The 15,002-nt window shown below is 39.4% G+C and overlaps 1 protein-coding gene across 1 annotated transcript in view; it reads right to left on the bottom strand.

Moving 5' to 3' along the window:
- The window catches only part of PHAF1 (phagophore assembly factor 1), a 64,127-nt gene that overhangs the window by 7,571 nt on the left and 41,554 nt on the right, over window positions 1–15,002 (bottom strand). Inside the window, exons 9-11 of the mRNA XM_020989402.2 lie at window positions 2,153–2,286; window positions 1,621–1,704; window positions 570–652 (exon numbers count right to left, since the gene is read on the bottom strand). Of these exons, the coding sequence (XP_020845061.1) occupies window positions 570–652; window positions 1,621–1,704; window positions 2,153–2,286 (301 nt within the window). The remainder of the gene's footprint in view (window positions 1–569; window positions 653–1,620; window positions 1,705–2,152; window positions 2,287–15,002) is intronic.

The raw sequence follows: 15,002 nt of genomic DNA on the forward strand, positions 1-15,002 counted from the left end.
CAAGGCAGCAGCTAGGACACAGGAGCCTAAAGCATTCATTACCTCAGAGGCCTGGAGGGCGGTGGCAGAGGAAAATTCATTTCCTCCACTCTTTTATCTCCATGATGCTAGTAGTAGACTTTTGGGGAGCCAGACAGGGAGTGAAGTTTAGTGGCCAAGACTTTAATCGAGAAAACTGGTGCACATAAGGGGGAAAGTGTCTTGGCTTTAGGGTCGACCTAGAGCCTGCCACTAATTCTTCCTCTAAAGTCAGGCTGCCAGGACCAGTGGTATCGACAGCTTTTGGAAAAAATTTCCCTTCCATTGCCCCCCACCCCCCACCCCAATCTAGTCGCAGTAAAGCCTGGAGAAAGTGTGCTCACAGAGCTTCCGGTCAGCTGCTGCCCAGGTTCTGGTTCTTGTGCCTGGTTCACTGGTCCCTGGGGACTTCTAGCCTTGCCCAGGAATCAGGGTTTCACATGGATTTCTCAAAGTCAAAAAGTAAAACCCAGATGGCCTGCTTTCCGGCATAGACAAGGTTAGTGTGTCATTCCAAAAAAACTGTCCTAACAGGGTACAGTCATACTCACATGTTGAAGTTATAATGTCCAGGGTAATTGGTGTGCAGGACAAACTTCTTCACTTTGTGTGTATTCGCATCAAAGAGAATATCCTACAGAAAAAACAGAGGCTTGAAACAAGAAGGGAAGTTAACTTGTGAATAAGAGACCTAGTTAGGTCACAAACATAGCTGGATTTGGGTGAATTACTTGGTTGTAGTGAACAGTCAGGAAGATCTGAATTCAAATCTGGCATCAGACATTCTACCAGTCGTGTAGCCCTGGCAAGTCACCACCTTGCTGCATCAGTTTCTCCATACGTGTAATGGGGACACCTACCTCCCAGGGTTGCTGGTGAGGATCAAACGAAATAATAACGTGCCTTCCAAACCTTCAAGAGCTACATAAATGCCAGCAATTGTTCTCGTCTCCATTCTCACTACTACTGCGTGTAGTTTATGCTCTTACTTCTCTGTGGTGGAATAAGAGAAGTCCAAGTGAGATCTAGACTGAGAGCTTGGAATCAGGGCCTATCTCATCAGTGCTGAGAACATGGTCCTGAGCACGGTGGGCACTGCGATGTCCCTGAAAGTCTGACGCTTGTGAGGAGGTCAAGAACTGCTAGATGTTACTATGTTACTTTTCCCCCAGACTCAGGTCTGGGGCTGCTTCAGTTAGACCCACGGCAAAGAGAGGCTAGGGAAGCGAGGCTTCTCTGGTCCACACTACCCTCACAGGCAGGCCGTCTGACTACATACAAAGCAAACTCCATAGTCAAGGCTGGAGTCTGACATTTGTGATGGTTTTACTGAGTGACCGAAAGCTGCTCCTGGGCCGCGTCCCCCTCCTCCAATGCTTTGCTTCAAGGCGGAGCCTCGGAGGCTCTGCCAACCAAGCACAAACCCTGAAGGTCCCACCACGGTGAAAAGCCTTCCAGGGTGAGCCCATGACAAAACGCACGTCCTTGGGTTAGGTCTGGCGAAGTGCTGCCAGGTGATGATGTACCAAGATGTGGAGGCACTGCGATGTGCACTGGTGCAAAATGCGGCCATACAAAATAGTCTGAAGAATCGTGACTTACCACCCCAAGTGTGAAATAGTTGAAGAAGTAGTCATTACACTTTGATGGAACTTGCTTATGAGGAGAAGGAGAATGAATTTTCATCTGTTACAAAACAAAACAAAAAGTTCGGGACAGGTACTTAAGTTAATGGAATAAAGTAAAATCTTTGAAATTGCATTTATAAAAAAGTGTCCTAAAAGCCTGTTGTGCCTGGGATCTAAATTCTACTGCTGCAATGCTGAATGATGGAATCTGAGGGACTCAAGGCGGCCTGACTGAGAAGAAAGGTGAGTCTGCTACCATCGACAAGGTGCCTTGGAAGGAGGGAGGACTGAGCAGCAAGCAAAAAAAGGCTCCTCAAACTCGGGAAGTACAACCAAAGAAAAGAAGGCAGTACATACAACACAGAACCTGAGACTCTCAGGAAGACTTTTAATTTGTGCCAGTGACATGGAATCGTACCCATGAAGTTCCCACTAGTTACTAATATAACAATTTAAAACCTATACCAAATGATTGAAATCTGCTTCACTTCACCATTTTTTCCTACCTTGTCCTCTGACTTGTAAAAAACCTTGTGTGGAGAGCCCAACGTACTGAGAACATCTTGGCACGAATCTCCAAAGTACACTGAGCGTTCAAATCCTCGCATCTTAGCATCAGCTAATACTCCTGGGCCACAACCTATGGAAGACCAAGGAAAGCACTGAGACTTCTGTCAGGATTATGACCTGTTGTGTCTCGCCCTTAATAGTTTTGGGTGTAGGGAGAGAGGAGAACAGGTGAGGCAGGGCAGAGCTGGGGACAGGGGATGGGCAACAGCCCTACTCGGGGTAACTTCAGTACAGCACCGTTTAGGGTTTTTGCTCCTGCAACAAATCACCGATGCGTAGTGAGGACTAGTAGTAAGTAGGGGCCAAGGTAATAATGGATTTACAATCTCATGAATGTGGCCACTCCCTCCAAGAGCACAGATCACAATCCAGCCCTTCCTTGTCCTCCTTTGTAACTCTACTTCTTCTTTCAACTCTCCATGGGACCCCTTTAATGTACCAGTTGTATGCTGCTTGTACTGTATAACAGTCCAGTTCACCTCCTCTTCTGATCACAAATACGTGACACTGCTTTCCAGCACAAGACTGTAATATACTGAAGCCTCCTCATGCCCACCAGAACCTCTCCGATACACTCTGAGGGACCTTCAACTTTAACTCTTTAGGGCCTGAAATTCCATGATTTGTGGCTATATAACACCACCTCAATGCTACTGACATTTAAAAGATGGGTCTCTTTGTGGTAGCTAAGAACTGGAAAAGGGGGTGCCTACTGACTGGGGAATGACTGAAGAAATTATGGTGTGTGAATGTAATGAAGTATTATTGTGTAGTAAGAAATGATGACTTTAGGGGCAGCTAGGTAGCGTAGTGGATAGAGCACTGGCCCTGGAGTCAGGAGGACCTGAGTTCAAATTCAGCCTCAGACACATGATACTCACCAGCTGTGTGACTCTTGGCAAGTTACTTAACCCCGATTGCCTCACCAATAAATACATACACAAATAAAGAAATAATTAAAAAAATTTTTTTTAAAGTACAAAAATATTTATAGCAGCTCTTTCTGTGGTGGCAAAGAATTGGAAATTGAGAGGACGCCCATCAACTGGGGAATGGCTGAACAAACTGTGGTATGTGAATGTAATGGAATACTATTGTGCTATAAGAAATGATGAGCAGGCAAACTTTAGAAAAACCTGGAAAGACTTGTATGGAAAGATGCTGAGTGAAGTAAGCAGAACCAGGAGAACACTGTGCACAGTAACAGCCATATTGTGCAATGACTAACTTTGACAGACTTAACCCTTCTCAGCAATGCAAGGATCTGAGACATCTCCAAAAGTCTCATGATGGAAAATGCTATCCACATCCAGAGAAAGAACCATGGAGTTTGAATGCACATCGAAGCATACTATTTGCTATTTTTTTTCTTCTGTTTTGTTTTGTTTCCTCTTTCTGGTGGTTCCTCCTATTAGTTCTAATACTTCCTTACAACATGACTAATGTGAAAATATGTTTAATAGAAAGTATATGTAGAGCCTATATCAGATTGCATGCCATCCTGAAGAGGGAGGGGGAGAAAAATTTAAAACTCAAAAGCTTATGGAAGTGATTGTTGATAAATCAAAATAAACAAAAAAAATTTTAAAAAAAGATGACTTTAGACAACCACAGAAAGATTTGAATGAACTGATACAGACTGAAAAAAGAAGAACCAAGAAACTGAAATGTACAATGACACTAACAATGTAAATGAAATTTTGTTCACTAGTAAGCTGAACTCAGTAAAGAAGTTCCCAGACAAGAGAGTGAAACAAATCTTGCTTCCTAGCAGAGAGAAAAGGACTAAGATAAAATATGGTGAACACTGTTAGAAGTAGCCAACAGATATTTCTGTTTAATTTTTCAGTCACAAGGTAGGATTAAATCTGGAGGCAGGGGAGGTCCCCTTTTTCTCCCATCAACGACTGTGAAGTAAAGAAAAGGCAACAAAATAGAACATACTTTAAAAAAAAAGAAGTTGGGCCTTTGTTTCAGGGAGAAGCCTGGGGTGCACAATTTCCCCAACATAACCTGGTCTGCTCTCTTTCTTCTATTTAAATTCTGGGCTCTGGCCTTTGTCTATGTGTCCAAGATAAAAGTACACATGAAGCATGGGTGGTCCATTCAACTGCAGATCAGTCTGGGCAGTTCGCATTTTTTATCCACTTGGTTTTTTCTCTGTGGAAAATTAGGCCGAACTCTTGAATAATACGAATCTCATTTAGGTTGTTCTGCAGTACTAGGGTGCTTAAACAATAAATAAAATGATATCCACAACCACAAGCATCACCATCTACTGGGAATCTCTCTGTGCTGGATGTCCTCCATTTACAATGGCTGTTTCTCCCTGTTTTTATGCCTTGATTTCTGGTAGTTCGAGTCACAGACTCAAAGTTCTCTACTGTTACATTTTTCTTTTCTTTTTTTTGCTAGGCAATGGGGTTAAGTGACTTGCCCAGGGTCTCACAGCTAGTAAATGTCAAGTGTCTGAGGCTGGATTTGAACTCATGACTTCAGGGCCAGTGCTCTATCCACTGCACCACCTAGCTGCCCCTACTGTTACATTTTTCAAGGTATTTTCAACACATGCATAGCAAATACCTTATTGGAGGATGGCCCTGAAGGAGGAATTTTGCTCAAACAATAAGTACAGTGGGATCTTGTTTTCTCTGTACCTGTCAGTTAACTGTATGATACAATATCTGTGGTGGAATATCATTTGTGAAGGTCTGCGTTTTTCTTCTACAACTTTCAACAAGGATACCCTCAATTCACATAAAGATTATTCTCAGAAACATTTGTAGAGATGGAAAAGTAGGCATGGAAGTTGGCCATTACTGATTTTTTATTGGTCACCTTTTTTGGATAATAAGGTATCTTTTCTTTCCGGTATTTTGAAAGCTAATTCTTTAACACTGTCAGAATGGCATCACTTCTAGCACAGACCTCTGGCCAGCTGCTTTGCTTCAAGCAAAATTTCTACTTCCTCACACAGCATACTGGGGCCTGTGACATCAAGTCTAAATGTGGGAATTAATGATGGTGATGGTGAAAAGAGTTTGTCACAGAAATCTCGACAGATCCTTTCTGTTTCTGTCTGTTGTTCTAATTTCATCCTGCTGTGGAATAAGATGCTCTAAGGGTGACCTGGCTTTATTAGGTCAGAGAGCAAGCTTTTTGTAAACTTTTCTTCCTTCCACTGCTTCTTAATGTTTGCTTCTGTAAGGTTTTACAAATGAGTCTGAAAAACTGGGTTTACTGTGGGCTGCCTAGTCTCCCCTGCTTGTTGGGGAGTTTCTGGACTCCTAAGTTTCTTTTTGCTAACTGATTTATGTTACTAAACTTTCTGAGAAATTTCTAGTAGTCTATACTGATTTCAGCTCTCACTCTTCCATGTCAGCTGCTTGATTAAGGTCAGGCCGGAGCTGCCTCCACCAAACAGTCTCTTCTTTTAATTTTTTTTACTCTACTTTGGTATTGATTCTGATCTTTGCTCTAACAAATGACTTTATACAGACAGATAATTTGAAAATGACTCTCATGTTAGCTACAATTTTTTTTCTAATAGAATTTTATATAGATAGAAAGCTTCAGTATACTTTACAAGCCTTTAGCAGGTCTTACTTCTTAAACCTGATCCATGTTTTTCAACATTTTTTTTTGCCAGCCTCCTTTTCAAGAATATGCATTCAAGTCACTGAATGGTTTAAAAAAAAAAGAGGTGGAGGGAGTCATTTTAATTTTATTTTGGATATTAACTGTGCTTTCATTAATGAGAAATAGGGTACTATTGAATTCCAGTGAGGAAGCTCCCTTTATCAATGCAGATCAGCAAATGAAGCATTGAGAAGCTGAATGAATTGCCCAGGTCTGTACACATAGTATGTGTCAGAAGTAAGACCTGAACTCTCTTATTCCCTATGCCAAGGTTCTTCTCATTAAAAACATAGTGAACATCTAAGATGCAAGACTCCCCCAGAACCCCAATACCTATTCAGCAAATTACCCTGCCACCCCAAACAAAAGGTCAGCCAGCAGCTCCTGGGTGATAGGAAAAGATAAAGTCAGAACAGAAGAGACAAACAAGTCAGCCATCTCCCAGTGTGACGAGAAACAACTCAGAGACACATGTAGCCTGCAAGGCTCTGCATCCAGGGACAGCAAGAGTAAAGGGTTCCCCTAAGGGGCACTCTCATCTAAGGTGGGGACCCTGGAAGCCCTGGGGAGTGCAGCAATGAGAGCAGCAAGGCAGTCCTCAGAGTGCTTGGATAGGGACAGACCAAGCCTCAGGGCTCTGAAGAACCAAATACTTTGCACAAGGATGACACGAAGGATTCTGAAGACCCAGTGCTGTGAACTTCAAAGATCCAGAAAGGCCTAACTCCAGGAGGTAGAAGTAGGCACAGGAAGCCAGAGGGTGGGGAGGTGGGGGTGGGCAGAGCCAACTACCCCACCCAAAAGTATATCAGTACTGTGCCAAAGCACAGTCCTAGCACAAAGCATCAACTCAGCAGCTAAAGCTAGAGAGAGAAGTAAACCTAAGAAAACACTGACATAAAAAAATTACCGTACATCTAGAGATCCCTCCAAAGGAGAGAGCAGCTCCACAAAGACTTCAAAAAGTGACTCCAATAAGTCACTTTTCCTTAGAGACATGAATATCTAGAAGATATGAAATAAGACATAAAAATGAAATTAGGGTCTGGAGTAAAGAACAGGAAGGAGAAAGAATAGCTTGGAAGAAAAAGTGATAAACCTCACACAAGTAACAGACTCCCTGAAAATTAGAACAGACAAAACTGAAGTCAGTGACTCCAAGAAATATTAAAGTAAACTCAAAAGATCAAAAAAAAGTAAGAAAATGTAAGATATCTGATAAACAAAATACAACCAGGAACAAACAAAAAACTGACCTCGAAAACAGGTCAAGGAAAGATAATCTAAGAATCAACAGACTCTCTGAAAACCATGATAAAAAAAGGCTAAATACTATATTTTGAAAAATCATACTGAGAATTGTTCAGATCTATTAGAATCTATTAAAATCAGGCAGCAAAGTGATGATAGCAAGAAGCTATTTATAATTTTCCTTAAAGAAACCCTAAAAAGAAAAGTGCCAGGTATGTCACAGCCAAAATCCACAGTTCCTACACCAAAGAAAAAGTACTGCAATTATTCAGAGATGCTTAGAACTAGATTCTGGATCACACATAACCTGGAAACTTGTACTATAAAAGAGAGATGTTGGAAAACAATATGCCAAAAGGTAAAAGATAGAGACTTACAGTCAAGAATAACTTACACTGTAAAGCTGAGTACAATCCTGCCGGGAGAAAAATGGCCCTTTAATGAAATGGAGGACTTTAAAACATCTCGATATATAGAGCAGAGCTGAGTAGAACTCTGAAATAGAAACACAAGAACTCAACTAAAGCTAAAAGGGTAAAGCTGAACAACTAGAAGGGCTGCCTGATGATGTGTTAACATTCTAATGGGGGTGAAGAGACAAGTGTCTCTTCAGAACCACAATGTTTTAGAAAGAAAGGAAGAAAACAAGCATTTATTAAATGTCTACCATGTGCCTGGCACTGTGCCAAGCACTTTACAAATAACATCTCCTTGATCCTTACAACAATCCTGGAAGTTGCTATTATGACCTCCATTTTACCACTGCGGAAACTGAGACAGATAGGTTAAGTGACCTAATCAGAGTCACAAAGCTAGGAAGTATTTGAGGCTGGATTTGAACTCGGGTCTCTTTCTACTGTTAAAACTCTCAGAAAAGCACCAATTCACCCACAGGGCCTCTTTTTCTTATTTAACTCGTGTAATATTTCTTGATTCCCTTTGAAGAAGCAAGGGTGGCAAAGTGGCTAGAGCACTTGGCATGAGAAGTGGTGGGAAAGCAGTCATCAGATAAGCCTCACTCTTACATTCAAAACCCAACGAGAAACAAGCAGCAATGAGGTGGCAGACAGGGTTTAAGAAAGAGCACAAGCCCCTGGAGGGAAGAACTAGAAGCAAAAAACAAAAACCAAAACCCAACTGTCCTAAAGGAGATGATCTGATACGGCCACTGTACGAATTTGTTTTTTGCTTGATCATGCTGATTTGTTACAGGTTTTTTCCCCTCTTGTTTTTTCTTAAATAGGGTGGGTGAAAAGAAGGGAGAGAGTAGTAATGGTGGTTAAAAACAAAAAGAGGAACACTGAAGCATTTAAAAAACACAAAGGGAACGAGAAGGATGTTCAGAAGGAAGCATAACAAGCAGGGCAGTTTTGAATCATGCAGAATTAGAATATACCCTTTTTAAAAGGGCAAGCGGTATGAAATGGAGAGTCACAGTTTCATAATTTTTTTTTGGTGTTTCACTTCATATATGAAAATGGTCTTTTTTGGTGTTTAAATTCAGAATAAAAATAAAATTTAAATAAAAGAACATATGTTCACTTGTCTTATGAAGTCCTCCTGCCCCTTCATTTCTCTGTGGAATTCCATAAGCAGTAATTATTTTTGTGGTGTTCTCTTTGCAAATGGTTAGCACGAGCACTGCAACATATATGAGATGAGCAAATGGCTTATGAGATGTTTCCTGCTGTCTTGATATGCACGATAAAACCAGCTCTACCATCTTCTTTATTGGCTTCTCTAAGGATAATCAGATAGTCTTTCTTCTCTTATCTGCAACTTCTTTTTGTCTTCTAGTTTCATTTATGCAGAATGCAAAAATTAATATGATTTAGTATCTCCAGTAATATTGTTGGATGTGTATCTCACATTTGAAGTACCAGAGTTATTTTGAGTTAATATTTGAAGAAAGTCTAAAAACTGATTCTTCTCACCCTCTGCTCTTTTTTCTACCCTCTGCATATAAGTGAGAGTCATTTTTATTTCTTTGTCTTGTGGACTGCCAAAGAAATCCTCACTAAGTGGACAGCCTACTGGTAAGGAATAGGCGGTTTGTTTCAGGGACTGTACCTGAAGCACCTACAACACGGTAGAACCTACTGTAGCTTTTGTTTTACTGATACAATCTTAGTAAATGCAGAGTTATTTCTTCACATCACAAGGCATTGGAGCAGGGCTTTGTGAAGGAACCTGAGTATGTAGCAATGGATAGAGACAAATACCACAATCCACTTAATGCAAATAATTAGCTCAGCTCTTGGAAACTAAGAGATAATTAATAGACAGTACAAGGGCTACAATGGCATCTCTATGTCTAACCCAACCGTGAATAACCCCTTCTACAACATCCCTAACAAGCGATCATCCAACCTTTGCTTGGATGTAGTGACTCTGGAGAACCCATTAATAATAACAGCTGACATTTATACATTGTGTTATCTGATCTGAGCTTCACATTTCTGTGAAGCAGGTATTATTCCCATTTTATAGCCTGCCCAGAGTTACACAACTATTAAGTGTAAGAGGTGGAACGTAAATGAGGACTTCTGGACTTTAAGTGGAGCACTCTGACCACGCTGCCCTCACTTCCCAAGGCAGCCCACATTACTTATGGAATCCTCCAATCCATGGGATGCATCTCATGTTGAACTGAAATTTGCCCCTCTGAAGCATCAAGCCAAGCTTATAGTTTGGCCTTTGGGTGCCAAGAAGAACTGAAATCCCTCTTCTATACGAAAGCCCTTCAATCCCTTAAAGAGCACTGTTACGTTTTCCCTACATCTAGGTCTTCTTTTTTCTGGGATGAGATGGGAGGTAAGGTTGTGACAGGTCATGGTCATGGAGGTCCTCTCCCTGATGGTAGCCTGGATCTGCTACAGAGTCTTAGGGAAGGCCAAGTGATAGAATACTGAGCAAGTATCAGGTTTACATGAATTGGTTCAACTATTCTAGAAAACAATTAGGAACCATACCCCAAAAGTAATTACAATGTTCATCTACTGATTCCATGGGTGAATCCTACTAGGCTTATAACTCAAAGAGATCAAAGGAAATAGCAAAGGGCTATATACACAGAATTTGTTATAGCAGCACTTTTTATTGTAGTGAAGTACTAGAAACAAATAAGGAGCCTATCAACTGGGGAACGGCTCAGCAAATTACAGTATATGAATGTAACAGAATATTACTGCACTGTAAAAAATGACCAAAAAGGACAGATTCAGGAAAACCTGGGAAAACTGGTACAAACTGATACAGAATAAAGTATGTAGAACCAGGAAAACAAGTTATACAATTCAACACTGTACAGGAAAACAGCTTTGAAAGACTTAAGAATTTCAACCAAAGCAATGAACAACTCTAACTATACAAGTCCAACAACGAGTCATAAGAGAAGAAAATAATGAGAAATGTACAAAGAGACGCAGTTTCAGGCAGTAGGGTGTAGATGTTTTGTTTGACTATGTTTATTTGTTATCAGAGAGGGTATTTATTTTGTTTGTGGATGAAAGGGAATAGTAAGTGATACCAAGTGAAAAAGAAAAGAATATAAAAATAAATAAAAACATTTCCATTAAAAAAACAGAAAACTATCACTTTTTGCAGATGACATGATGGGGTATACTCAGAGAATCGTAAAGAAATCAACTAAACGAGCTAAAACAGTTAACAACCTTTACAAAGTTGCAGGATATAAAACAAACCCACATAAATCACCAGCATTTCTATGTTACCAACAAAACCAGCAGGAAATAGAGAACTTCCTTTTAAAATAAATGACACTTCTATTCAAATTAATTTACTTATTCTGTGCCATACCAAACTACCAAAAATATTTTATAGAACTAGAAAAAGTAATAACAAAATTCATCTGGAAGAACAAAAGGTCAAGAATATTAAGAGAATCAATGGAAAAAAATATGAAGGAAGGTGGCCTAGAAGAACCAGATTTCAAGCTGTATTATAAAGTGGTAATCATGAAAACAATCTGGTACTAAATACAAAAGAGTGGTGGATCAGTGGAATAGATCAGGTTACACAATACACAGCAGTAAACGACCATTGTAATCTAACGTTTGGTAAACCCAAAGATCCAAGCTTTTGGGACAAGAACTTACTACTTGACAAAAATTTCTAGGAAAACTAGAAAGCAGTTTGGTAGAAACAAAGAACAACTCCTTAGACCACACATCAACATAAGCTCAAAATGGGTACATGACTTAGACATCAAGGGTGATATCATAACAAAATTAGGGGAGCATGGAAAATTTTACCCATTGAATCTCTGGATAAAGGAAGAACTTATGGCCAGACAAAAGAAAGAGAGCATCACAGGATGTAAAACAGATAATTTTGGTTACATTAAATTAAAAAGATTTTACACAAACAAAACCAGTGCAGTCAAGATTAAAAGGAAAGCAGGAAAATGGAAAATTTTTTTTACAAGTTTCTCTGATAAAGGCCTCATTTCTCAAAATATAGGGAGTTGAGTCAAATTTATAAAAATAAAAGCCATTCTCCAATTGAGAAAAGGTCAAAGGATATGAATAGGCAGTTTCCAGAAGAAGAAATCAAAGCTATCTGTAGTCATATAAAAAATGCTCTAAATAACTATTGACTAGAGAAATGCAAATTAAAACAACTGAGGTACTATTTCATACTTACTTACTCAAACGTTTTGTTTGGTTAGCACGACAGAAAAGGAAAACAATAAATCTTGGAGGGGATGTGGAAAAATTGGGACACTAATGCACTGTTAGTGGAGTCATGAACTGGACCAATCATTCATTCTGGAGAATTTGGAACTATGCCCAAGAGCTATAAAGCTGTGCATACCCTTTGACCCAACAATACCACTACTCATTAGGCATATACTACAAAGAGATCAAAGAAAAGGACTTATTTGTGCAAAAAATATCGATAGCAATTGTTTATGTAGTGGCAAAGAACTGGAAACTGAGGGAATGTCCACCAATTGGGCAATGGCTGAACAAGTTATGGTATATGATTGCGATGGAATATTACTGCATTATAAGAAACGATGAGGTGGATGGTTTAAGAAAACCATGGGAAGACTTAAATGAACTGATGTAAAGTGAAATAAACAGAGTGAGGAAAATGTTATACATAGTAACAGAAATACTGTATGATGATCAATTGTGAATGACATAGCTATTCTGATCAATACAATAATCCAAGACAATTCTGAAGGACTGATGATGAAAAATGCTACCCACTTACAGAAAAGAGAACTGATGAAGTCTGAGTTCAAATTGAAGCATAATTTTTCACTTTATTTTTCCTGCCTTTTTTTGGGCAATAAGCCTAACATGAAAAAGTTTTGCACTGTTTTTCATGTATAATGGATATAATATTTCTTACCTTCTCAATAGGTGGGGAAGGAAGAGAATTCAGAACTCAAAATTAAAAAAAAAAGACAAGAATACATTTGGTGAAAAAAAAAACAAGAGTGTAGAAGGAAGCTCAGACAGACCAGCAAGACAGTATTAAAATTATGTTAAACTGTATACTTTTTAAAAATGAAAGTTGTACATAATTGAGATTCACAGCTTCACAAGCAATTCTCCTTTTGTTTCTTGTATATAGAAAGTATATTACCATAAAATTATAATATAAATGTAAGCATAAATTATATTTGATTTTTACTATTTATTCTCATTGTCTATTGTCTCCCTTCCTTCCTTTTTTCTTTTTCTTTCTTTCTTTGTCTGTCTGTCTGTCTGTCTGTCTACTACAGGTCTCTTCTCTGTGTACAAGTTTTCCAGCCTCTGACAAGTTGGTAAGAATTTCAATAGGAAAACTCAAATGTTTAAAAAAAAATAACACCATTTTATGGGTTAGAAAACAGAGACTTGAAATGACTTGCCTGAAATGAAAAGAAACAAAGTCAAAAGGAGGATTAGAATTTGAACTCCTAATATTATTGTGGTTGTGGTACCATTATTAGCAATACTAACAAATCCCTCATTAAGGTCTTACTCTGATGTCTCACTGTGGCATGAAGGTGAACTGGATTCCAAAAGGCTGGGCCAGCACAGAGCAAGCTATGGCAGGTTCTTCAAAGCTGTGAAGGCTTTGACTACAGGAATAGATAGATTGTATGCCTGTTATCCAAGGACTACGCTGGTTAAATGCTGGAAGGGGATGAATTACTTTGGCCACAGCAATTTACAAAGGTACAGAGGGCCCGTCATGTGTCTTAAGTGGGGCACCACCCTCTCCGAATCCTGGGACTGCATATCTAACATAACCACATCTACTCTTTCCCCCCCAATTATCCCTTATACTGGCCCCACCCTCAGCCATGCAAATTCGTGTCCTCTACACTTTGGAGCCAGGTATTGGCACCTCTGGACAATTATAACTCAAATTAAATGCTACTCTACAGCTTCACAGGTGTCATTGGGAAAATTTTAACTTTAACTCCTGACCCTTATCATGTTTGTAGTAGAAGGAATAGCTACCAGAACTCCCTCATCCAACATGTGGGCTGGGCTAGTTCTTTTCCTTCAAAGGTACTGAAACCATCCTCAAAACTTAGTCTGGCCCAGGGGACTAAAGGCTCTGGGTATTGATTTGTAGCTAAGTCTCTTGATGCTTGCCTGATGGACCACCATTGGCAATTCAGACAGCTGTACTCAGGTGAACATCTTTCTCCTGCTATGACTTAAGTTAATCAATCTCCTTTTGTTCATATTTAATGACCTATGAGTATTTCATTTTGAGTCAACACTGGACCCAAATTACCAGTGAGTCAACTGTGTCAGGTCCAGCCCACAGCAATCTCACAACCTCAAGTCTCTCCATACTACCTGTCCTCTAAAAAGCTGACCAAATAATTTCCCTAAAGCTCAGGTCTGATCATGTCATTTACCCTTTCAAACTCTAGGGGCTCCCTACTGACTCTAGGATATATATTATTTCCTCTTAACCCCAGCCCTTTAAAACATCTATTTTGTGTAAGTTTTGTAATGTACACCATTAGGAGCACAGTAATACATCCAGATAATTTATAAATAGGAACACATCCCAATTCACATATTGGGGTACCTGCTCAAAATTTTTTGCTGATCAAAAAAGATTAATCACAAAAAAGGTTAGGATTAAATAATGGATCCCAGAAATACTGAAATTAAAAAAAAAATCCCTGACATTTCTATAATGCTTTACAATTTTCAAAGCATTTTCACATTCTTTCACATTCCTTATCTCATCAGTTTTTCTGTGACTTAAGACCTGAAATGCTCAACTATCAAGTTTCCCAAATAATCTAAAGGGTCCAAGGTCCCACAAAGAGAAAAAAGATTTAAGATATCACAACTTAGAGACTGAGACTTATCTCCCGAGCTCTATGTATTTTTCACCTAGATACTGAATGTCCGAAATGAAACCAAACCTCACACAAAGCAATGTTTAAACTAGTGATTTGGAAAGTGACATTGATGTTATCAACACATAAGAGCAATAATAATTTGAGTTAAAATTTATCACCCACTACCTAATACCAAGTGCACAAATTGAAGTACTGAGTACAACTCAAAAGCTTTGCTGCAAAAAAGCTCCTCTACACAGGGTCCAGGCTCAGATATGGACCTCAACACAGCTGCTTTTCAGTCCCAGTGCCTTTCTTTTCACCCATCTGGGGTTTTTCTTCTCAACACACAACTGGGCAGCAAGCTCTAAAGCTACTTGTGAGCTGTTTGATCCAAAAGGTTATCATGGGAAAAGTGACCGGTGAAAAAACTTGGGATTCCTTAATGTTTTTGCTAATAAAAAAAAGCAGAACTACAAACAGTCCAGTTCCAATTACTGGTGAATGGATGATCTGTAATCAGATTCTGAACGATTTTTTTGTACCTATAGTCATGCTTCACC

The sequence above is a fragment of the Phascolarctos cinereus genome, unplaced genomic scaffold (genome assembly GCF_003287225.1).
Source record: "Phascolarctos cinereus isolate Bilbo 61053 unplaced genomic scaffold, phaCin_HiC Scaffold_2;HRSCAF=192, whole genome shotgun sequence".
In the NCBI taxonomy this organism is placed as follows: Eukaryota; Metazoa; Chordata; class Mammalia; order Diprotodontia; family Phascolarctidae; genus Phascolarctos; species Phascolarctos cinereus.